This window comes from Bubalus kerabau, chromosome 22 (genome assembly GCF_029407905.1).
Source record: "Bubalus kerabau isolate K-KA32 ecotype Philippines breed swamp buffalo chromosome 22, PCC_UOA_SB_1v2, whole genome shotgun sequence".
NCBI lineage: Eukaryota > Metazoa > Chordata > Mammalia > Artiodactyla > Bovidae > Bubalus > Bubalus kerabau.
Window position 1 is genome coordinate 45180739 of NC_073645.1, and position 10022 is coordinate 45190760.

The 10022-nt window shown below is 54.6% G+C and overlaps 1 protein-coding gene and 1 long non-coding RNA gene across 2 annotated transcripts; both read left to right on the forward strand.

Moving 5' to 3' along the window:
- Window positions 1-3969: 3969 nt before the first annotated feature.
- HMX2 (H6 family homeobox 2) lies at window positions 3970-6190 on the forward strand. Its single transcript, XM_055559902.1, has 2 exons — window positions 3970-4283; window positions 5223-6190. Exons 1-2 carry the CDS (start codon window positions 4016-4018, stop codon window positions 5777-5779), a joined length of 825 nt encoding a protein of 274 aa, XP_055415877.1. The 5' UTR covers window positions 3970-4015; the 3' UTR covers window positions 5780-6190.
- A 1163-nt stretch (window positions 6191-7353) lies between these two features.
- On the forward strand, window positions 7354-9967 carry LOC129636484 (uncharacterized). The gene is made up of 2 exons (XR_008706945.1): window positions 7354-7490; window positions 9578-9967. It is a non-coding gene; the product is annotated as an uncharacterized LOC129636484 (long non-coding RNA).
- The last annotated feature ends 55 nt before the right edge of the window (window positions 9968-10022 follow it).

Here is a 10022-nt window from a genome sequence, read left to right on the forward strand (position 1 = left end):
ATGAAAATCGAAACATAATCAACGTTTATACTTAGAAAATTTATTGAGATCATTTTCTCTGGTATTTCCTTATTTTAAAGTTTCGACGCGCCATATATCATAATCCACTCGCGCAAAGAGGGGGGGCAGACTGTGTTTAATATTTATCGAAGCTTGATTCCAAGATCAAACTTGTTTATGACTTCATCTGTCATTTCAGAGGGAGCCTTCTTCCACTATTACCCGGCTCAGCCAGCCTATTTCCCGACTGCCGCAGAGCAGAGAGGATCAATTTTTATTAGGCTCCTCGGCAAGTTTGCTCTGGGCCTCTTTAATATTGAGCAGCGGCATAATCTCGAGACCTAAACTTTAAGCGTCCTTTCAGTCTCGGAAAGTTTATCATTCCTTGAAACTCGGTTATGCCTAATTCCCAGGAAAGGGGGAGGGGAAGCGATCCCAAGGATGACCAGGAGCCTGACTCCCGGGGTAGCGGCTGTTAATCTGGTTGAACTAAGGAGGGGCGGAGCTACCCCAAGACTAGGAGGGTGGGGCGGGAGGTGGGACAGAGTTGAAGGATTGCCACACTCGAGGGCAGAGAGACGGGGTGTCTGTGGGTGGTGGTTCCTGACGCTGAAGGTTCCTGGCCGTGTGGTTTGCAGCTGCGCTCAGCCCAGGAGAGGGCGTCTGGGCCTCTGCCTTCGCCATGAAGTCTCGGGGACCCACCCCCCCCCCAAATGCCCCCAAGGAAGGGCGGGGAGATTCTGTCTTGGCCCTCTGGCCCCTGCAGTGGAACTGCTGTCCGTAACCGAGGGGCAGCGAGAGACCCCGCCCGTGACCGGCTGAAAGGAGAGGAGGAGTGGAGGACCCGTTTGCCCGGTCTCCCCTCACAGCCTCTCCGCTGCAACCTCCCCGCCTTCGGCCTGGGCCACCACCACCATCATTTCCCGGGCCCGGGGCAGTGTGTCTGTGGCGCTGCAGCGCACGTTTGCGGACCGAATGCGTGCCACGGCAGAATCGTTTATGCAGAAGCAAGCCTGAGGTTTACGGTGTTCGCGTCCGAAGAGGTGCCTGGGAGGAGGAGGAGGCTGCGCAGGAGCGCGCGCCTGTGTAGACCAGACAGTCGAAGCGATCGCAAGGAGCGTAGCACCGGGCCGGAAGACTCCTTCTGACTTTCCTCCCAAACTAGCCCGCGGAAGCGGGTGGTGGTGGCGGCTGGGGGTCGCGAGGCTGCACGGTTTCTTAAGAGTCCTCAAACCAGGCTGCATGGCTCCCCGCCACCGTCGCCCCGCCCCCGAACCTCGCCGGGTCTGGGACCTGTTTCTCCGGGGCTCATCCCAGATGCCCCGCCGCTGCCACACCTGGCCACTGCCTTGGCAGAGGCCAACTCCACCCAAACACCCGTCCGGGCGGGCTTGAGATAGCCGGGGTCCTCACAGTCTACCCCGCAGCCACTCCCAAGCTCAGGATCAATGCCTGCCCCGCCCCTCGCCCATTCCCAGGGCCGCGTACAGGCAGTGGGACAACCTCGGGCTTCCATCTTGCTTACTCTACTTGGGTTGGTCACTTTTTTTTTTTCCTCCTGGGCCTCAGTTTCCCCGACTGTACATTGGGCTAAGGATCGGCACCACGGGTTTGCTCTGAGAATTCAAGTGAAGAATTATTAGATGAGCTCAGGATAGTCCAGGTTGCCGGCGTCGAGTATTTGCTAGCTCAGAAGGGTTCAACGAAAGCCCTCCTCCTACCCCAAAGACTGTTTTTTCCCCAGGCTCCGCTCGCCGCGTCGGCCTGTTTCCCGCGGGGTGGGCGAAGCCCGGCCGGGAGATCCGCGAGGAGAGGTCGCAGGCAGGTGCGAGTCGGCTGTTGGTTTCCAGGATGCTCCCTTCTACCCCGCAACCGTGCGGGGGCGCGCGGGCCGGGCTGTGACGTGGCCCGGGAGCTCGCGCCGCGGCCGCGCAGAGGAGGACGCGCAAATTGTATTTCAGCACCGGGTCCTTCCGGGTTAATGAGCTGACACCATGATTAAAGCTGACCATTTGTAATGTGTCTCGACCCCGCCGCCGAGCCCTGAAGAGGTTAATGCGGTGACGGAGGCCGGCACCTGCCCCTCGCCGGCCTCCCTCCCGGGCCGTGGCGCACAGCCTCCGGCCCCCGCCACCTCGCCTGGCCCTGGCCCTGCTGCGCCGCCGACTCCTAATCAATTAGCCCATTAACGAGCCCTTGGAGGAGTTAAGTAGGGAGAGGTTCTGCCACGGGTAGGGCTGCAGTCGGTAACTCACCGCGGCTAATGATATTATAAGCGCTTTACTCAATAACCCGGGCGCGGCGCGGGCGAGGAGGGAACTGCACCGTCATGGGGGCAGCGTCTGGACATTTGTGGGGACTCCTCTCTCCCTTGGCTGCGTTGGGGGGGAGGGGGCACCATAGGGTCAGGGCTCCTGGGATCATTTGGCCGAGCCGTACCGGAGGCTGCAGACCCGGGGCTGAGGTCGTCTGAGCGCCTTGGAGTCTTGCCTCACCTTGGGTTCCTCCAGGCTTGTGTAGACAACTATGCCCCGAAACGTTTTGACTGCGTCGCGTGGGTTCCGCATTTGGTACCAGTTGATCTGGGAATTAAAAGAGCAAGAGTCAGGGCTTTGAGGGGGCCGTGCAAACACCTTAGGGAACTATGGTTAACTGAGCGCCTACCGCAAGCTGTACTCAGAATTAGGCACTTTGACCTCATTTTGCTTCTTCGAGGCAATCGTTGCTTTCCCCTAATTTTAAAAATGAGAAAACCAAGGCTCAGAAAGTTTAAGAATCCTGTTCAAGGTCACCTTCCCATTTGAATACCCTTTGCCTAATCCTAAAACCATGGTCCTCATCTCCTTCTCCCCTTTCCTATAGCAGATCGCTTCTATTTTTGCAGCAATTCCCTGACCTCCAATATTTACGTAAAAATGAGAGTCAGGGAAGACAAGGCCGAGCTTTGGGCTGTTTACAGAGGTTTACAGGGCACATTTCATTCCTACCTAGGCCATTCTCAAAACAGGTGAAGGGAAGGGGATATTAATGGGTGCGTATCACCTATGAGAACAGTGAGGCTCTGATTGGGACTTGACTTGTCCAAGTTCCCCTAGCGTGTAAATGGTAGTGCTGGGACTTGAACCTGGATCTCCTGAAACAAGATCTAGGGCCTCCCCCACCCCCCACAACGATCATGCAATCTTGCTGGGCCCGTGACAAGGTTGGGGGCTGTGGGGAGGAAGGGCCAAAGTTGTCTGATGCCAGGCCTCCTAGTTAAGCTTCTAGGAAGAGCATCAGTTCCCATGTGCACGCTCCTAAATCCCACGACCCCCAACCTCCCCCGCGAGGCGCAGAGGCCTGCCAGCCCTACCTGCCTGCCCAGGAGAGAAGGGGTGAGAGGTTGGGGAGGGTCATGGCGTAGCCTATGAGCCCTTTGAGGGTGTGAGGACCTGCGTCGCCTAAAGGAGGCGTGGGGCCACTCCAGTTCTGAGCCCCGAGCTGCCCCTGTCTCTCGAGAGGGCCGAGGTCGGAGCCATCAGAGATGCCACAGAGGCTAAGAACCTAGCTGTCATCCATCCTGCTTTCGGTCCAGGCTGGTTGGACACAGCAGATGCCCGCTGGGCTCTTCGCGAGCTCGGGGGAGGACAGGGGCTGTGAGAGCCCGGCCTGTGCTTTTTGAAATTTTCCGGGGCCGCTCGGCGGCGCTGCGATTGGCCGCGTCCGAGTAACCTCTATGCAAATGAGGCCGCGCCACCTCCGCGCCGCCAGGGACCCGGCGAGCTGGCGGGCAAGGAAGGGGCATTCGCGCCGGGGCTGGGCGGGCGCACCTGAAGCCAGGCGGGCAGGGACCCCAGCGCAGCTGTCGGGTGCCCGCGTTTCCCTCGCGCGGAGGGGACGCCTCGCCAGCTTCGCCGCCCCCTCCCCCTAACTCCCCTCCCCGCCCCTCCCCCCCGCCTGCCTGCCTGCACCACCTTCCACCCAGATCATTTCTAAAGGGAGTTCTTGGTTTCCTCCGATTTCTTATGAACCCAGGATGGGCAGCAAGGAAGATGCGGGCAAGGGGTGTCCGGCGGCCGGCGGCGTCTCCAGCTTCACCATTCAGTCCATCCTGGGCGGGGGCCCCTCGGAGGCGCCGAGGGAGCCGGCCGCCTGGCCGGCCAGGAAGCGCAGCCTGTCCGTGTCCTCGGAGGAGGAGGAGCCGGACGACGGCTGGAAGGCACCCGCCTGCTTCTGCCCAGACCCGCACGGCCCCAAGGAGCCCGGCTCCAAGCACCACCCCCCCATCCCCTTTCCTTGCCTGGGTAAGGATCGCACGCCGCCGGGTCGGCCTGGAGCAAGCTCTAGGGGAGGGAAACTGTGCCGGGGCTCTCGCGTCGGGCCCCCCGCCCCCGGCCAGAGCCGCGGCCGCGCGGGGTCCGGGGCCGAGGGTGGGGTTGGGGGGAGAGGCGTGCTCCGCGCTGACTCCTCCGCCCCGCGGGCGCTCGGGAAGAAACCGGGAACACAGATGCCGCGCGGCGCGGTTTGGGGGAAGGTTGGGTTGAAGGGAGTGTATTTGTGGGTTTGGCACAGGGCCGGCCGCTCTCAAGGCTCTGCAATATCCCCTTTGCACATCGGATACTTTCTGCACACGAGGTCTGGAAGTCGGATCTGAGCAGTCCGCCCGTCCGTCTCTACCGCAATCTCCTTCTGCGTCCTTTTCTTCTCTCTCTTCCCCTCTCTTCGACCTCTGCCTCTCTGTCTCCCCTCCTCCTCCTCAGAATGATTAGCACTCCAAGATGATTGACAATGGTGCCTTTCAGAGATGGTTCCTCTTTACAACATCTGACCAAGGGGAGCCCCGTGTCCCTTAGCGTGATTTCCGAACAAACGGCCTGTGAAACGATGCCACCCTATAAAGCTCAGGGAACTCTTCCAGCTCAGTTACTACAAGGCAAAATCTTTTAAAAAGATGCTAATGTTCCCCCCTCCAGACCTCCTCCCCCTGTTGCAACACGTCCTTTCAGGAAGCTGGGAGCACAGAGACCTCAGGCTCCAAGTAGTTGGGTCCCTCTCCTGTTGCTTTTCAAAAGCCGGGTGCCGCTTTTTGGGTTTCAGCGAGAGATCGAGAAAAGTAGGGGCTGAGATCCAGGAAGATGGGAACCAAGGCTGCAGGCGCCAGCCAAGCCCCTGGTCCTGGCAGGAGCTGGGGGTCCATGAGGCTCCCCAATTCCATGGCTCTCTTATCTGTTCTCACTCCCCAGGTACCCCCAAGGGCAGCGGAGGAGCGGGGCCGGCGAGCTCGGAGCGCAAGCCTTTCCTTTCTTCTTCGCACCCGGACTTTAAGGAAGAGAAAGACAGGCTCTTGCCCGCGGGCTCGCCGTCGCCGGGGCCCGAGCGGCCGCGGGACAGCGGCGGCGCCGAGCGGCAGGCGGGCGCGGCCAAGAAGAAGACGCGCACAGTCTTCTCGCGCAGCCAGGTGTACCAGCTCGAATCCACCTTCGACATGAAGCGCTACCTGAGCAGTTCGGAGCGCGCCTGCCTCGCCTCCAGCCTGCAGCTCACCGAGACCCAGGTCAAGACTTGGTTCCAGAACCGCCGCAACAAGTGGAAGCGGCAGCTCTCCGCCGAGCTGGAGGCGGCCAACATGGCGCACGCGTCGGCGCAGACTCTGGTGGGCATGCCGCTGGTGTTCCGGGACAGTTCGCTGCTGCGCGTGCCAGTGCCGCGCTCGCTCGCCTTCCCCGCGCCGCTCTACTACCCGGGCAGCAACCTCTCGGCCTTACCTCTCTACAACCTCTACAACAAGCTCGACTACTGATAGCGGCCCGCCGGCTCCGCGCCGCGCGCCCTCCCGTCCGCTCCCCGCCAGGCTGGCGCGGGCTGCCCCCGCCCCGCCCCTCCCCACTCCGGAGCAGGCGGCGCGTTTCCAGAAATACTACGAAATACACCATGTGTATTCATTATCTCTTATTTATGGCTTTTGCCCTACTTTGGTTTGATTGTTTCTGGTATTTATCGGCATCCTTCCAGCCAGATCATTTGCTCTGTACCCGCCCCCTACCCCCAAACAAACCAATACGTTTTGAAAACCATTTTGGAGGGGACGTTCTAGGATGGTGGTCGGACAGGGAGTTTCGGTCAGATCGACACTAGCCGGTAGGACAAAACAAACAAAAAAAAAAAATCAGAAAAAAACCCCCACACCAAACCAGATACATTCCTATCCCCGTAAATATACCTGTATATATGTACACGCACACACGGCCGGCCAAGCCAGTCCTTGGGGGCTTTGAACAATGATCTCAACGCCTCTTTTCATTTCCCTTGTCCCGAGGATGGATAGGGGCGAAAGGCGGATAGATTTCAGATCTGTAAATATTTTTAAAAAGAAAAAATAAAACATTTTAAGCATCGTTGCTAACTTTGGTGCAATTGATTGGCCGCCGTGCTAATGCGCAGGTTTTTGTCGCTTTTCCACGGAGCTGGTTGCAGGGGTGCGTCAGAGGAGGTCTGGCTCTCCCCACGTGGAAGGTGGGGCGGAGGTCAGAGGTTAAGGGTCGGGCGTCGCCGAGATGGCACGTGGCCTGGAGGCGCACCCCATTCCACTAGCGGATGCCGTAGTCTCCGCGCGGGCGGAGACTCAGCCCAGCCGGAATCCAACTCCCGGGGCGCTGAGAGGGATAGATGCGGGACTGCAGTTGCCAAAGCAGTTGCCTCCTGGAACGAGCTTCTTACTAGCCCTGAGAGCGGCTTGGGGTTGGCGACAGCATAGGGCTGTGCGACGTGGTCCAGTGACAGGAGCCTCCTCTCCGAGGGTACAGGGCAGGTGGGGCGGCCCTGCCTGGATCAGGTGTCGAGCCCGGTTTGCTCGTCCCTCAACTTGGCGCGACAAGACTTACAGCCGCTCGCAGTTTCCAAGCCGGTGGCAGGGTTGCGCGTCCGGCGCGGCGGAGGAACAGGGCACAGAGAGGCGGCCCTTCGGCCGAGGAGGGATGAGGCCCGAGGCCGGGCAAAGAAAGCTCCGGAGGCAAAGGCTTCTCCCCACACTTTTTGTTGTTGTTGTTGTTCGTGGTTTTGCATGGAGCGTGGCTAAGTGGCCCGGTGTCGGGCAGGCACGTGGCAGCTGGCACTGAATGGAACCTTGATGCGCTGTCTGCGCGCCCACGGATTTCGGCGCCCCAACACCTGCCGCCGCACCCTGGCTTGGGAGGGCGCGGCATCAAGAGAACAGAGGCGCGCGAGTGTTATGCAAATCGCAGGCTTGCAGTGTTAGACCGCAGCCACCTGTTCCTTGTAAAACGTCGGAAAAAAAAAAAAAAAAAAAAGCCTGAGCTTTGAGGAGGCTGACCGTTCAGTGTCACGTGAGTCGAGCTCCCGGGTTCTCCGGTCCGAGCTACTCCTTAGCCTCTGCTAAGGTGCCGGGAGTCGCAGCGCGGAGGCCGGATCTCATCCTCTAGAAAGAAAATCTCAACTTGATGGATCGGTCTCTTGGAGTCAAGAGACATGGAAAATATCTGCATTTTGTGAAAGTATGCAGGATATCTGTAATCTGTCTATGTGACCCACAGTATCAGGTCTAAAATACCTGATGTCTTATTCATATTTGAGGTTTCTATTTTTTTCTTTTCACGTTAAATTTCATGAAATTTACAATCTATTTCAAGATGACACCTGAAGGATGCTACCCAAGAACCCAAGTGCCAAAGTTGTTAGGTCAATTGCATTTATTTAATTCCAGCTGAGTTCAATATTTACTGAGCCCTAGTAAATAGGGCTGGGAACTATGCTAGATATCGGCCAGTCAGAGAGAGAAAACTAACACTGCATCTTTCTTCTGATATTTTTTGGTACACATATTTCAATGACGTTCTCTCCTTCCAGATAACCCGCTTTAAATTTTTCTTTTCCTCTCAAGTTGCTCTTTGAATATTCTATGCAGATTTAACCCAAGGAACTACTTGTAAAGAAATATTTCATCCATATCATTTTGGTCCTCACTTCGATAGATTGTTTTTTAAAAAGAGATGATGGTTTTACCAGTATTAGATCACTATATCTTTTCTTGGGCTTACTTCTTTTATAGGAAGTGGTTTTGTGTAGACAGTTAAGGGCAAAGTGGTTTTTGCCCTTAGGATTTTAGGGATGATCCTTTTTGTTTGTCATATAGTGGATACATCACTTTTTTACTAATCCAGAAATTAGAAGTCAAAGGTGATCCAACAGTGTGATTAGTTTCTAGGAATACCTCTTTCTTATAGGTAACTAAGTACACACACACACACACACACACAGACACTCACACACACACAGAAACACACACAGCTTTGCATTTGGATTTAAGATGTTCAAGACTCCATTGTGGCCAGATTTCCGATCTCAAGACTATCAATTCATTTGAATTATCAGCAAAATCATCAGCCTCCTTTCAGGCTCTAAACTGGATTTAAAAGATTGACGTTTCTTAAAACTCAAATCGAGTCCGGCTGCAACTGCCTGTCCAGAGGGACCTGAATCATACACACACTGGATAATGAAATACACTTAGATTTTATTAGTGGATAATTCATGCTCAGAATCTTGAACACTAGTAGAATTAAATAAACAACTGGGAGAGGGAACCAAATAAAATTATTTGGAGATAAAATTATTTAGCCAAAATTAGAATGGAGGTAAGGCACTGCACTTTAAAATTCTTAACCTAGCCATTAAGTTGTTGAAAGAGGAGAGAGAGAAAACCAAGTATGAGGACTGGTGAGGATGCTGGGAAAGACTGAGGGCAGGAGGAGAAGGGGACATGAGAGGATAAGATGGTTGGATGGCATCACCAACTCAATGAACTTGAGTTTGAGCAAGCTCCCGGAGTTGGTGATGGACAGGGAAGCCTGGCGTGTTGCAGTTCACGGGGCTGCAAAGAGTCGGACACAACTGAGTGACTGAATTGAGAGAGGGGAAGAATCTGTATTTTGGCAGGAATATCATCAATACTGGCAGAAGAGTGGTGGTTGTATGTTTACTGTATCACGATTCATAAAAAGAAGTGCACTTGAGTCAGTGTATATGAATGCATAAGGACCAACACCACCTTTTCTCCATCGAGTTGCCTTAGAAATTAAACACTTTAACCTCAACAATTTTCTCCCACTTCATACAAGATTGTATAATAAAGTAAGATTTTTTTTTCCCACAATACAAAAGGCAGTGAAAAAGATGGTACAGCACGGATTAAACTGAAACATTTCAGCATGCTTTTGATATTCAATAGTAACTGAGTCACAGCATTCTAGTTATTAAGTATTGCTTTTCTTTCATGGAGACCACAGTATTTCTCATTACAGGAGCAACCTTCTTGATTCTCCTATTTCTGGAGGATTCTAGAAACAGAAAATAGAGCAGAGCCTGTAAGTCTAGAGTGTTGTTGGGGTGTGAGAGAGTGGAATAGAGAGCGTGTGGCTGTCATTTTAACGTCCTACTTGGACATATGTCTGTAAGAGGCTTTTGAGCTTTAACACACTTAAGAGTAATTATCTGTTTCCCAGTCTGTCCAACCTTCTGGAAAAACAGTTCCTCCAGAGCAAGAACTGATCTGATTAATGCTTTTCCTCACTCTTCTCCCTAGGCCTGGCACGAACTGGGTTCTCAATAAATGTTTGCAGAAAGATGGAATGAAGAGATAAAGCAGAGTATAAATAAGGATGAGTTTCTCTGAAGTCAGAAGATCTTCGACAGTGGGAAATGTGAGCGCCTGCTTCATAGGTGGAAAGTCCAGGAAAATGAGAAAAAAGTGGGGCAAAACATTCGTTAGAGCAAATATTTTCTTCTCCACTTCTGGTTAACTTCACCGGATATGTACGTCCAGTGGAAAGGAGACTAATTCAGTCCTATAAAAGTACTGACCAAAATGGAGTTCTTGTGTCCGAGACATGGGGAGGGCTCCAAGAGTCAAATGGAAAGAGCATCTTTCCCGCCTACTATTCAGAGGACAGGCTAAGCGTTGGCCACGAGGACTACATTTCCCAGCATGCCCCACACGAACAGGAGAGGGCGTGAGCTCTGCTTTGGCG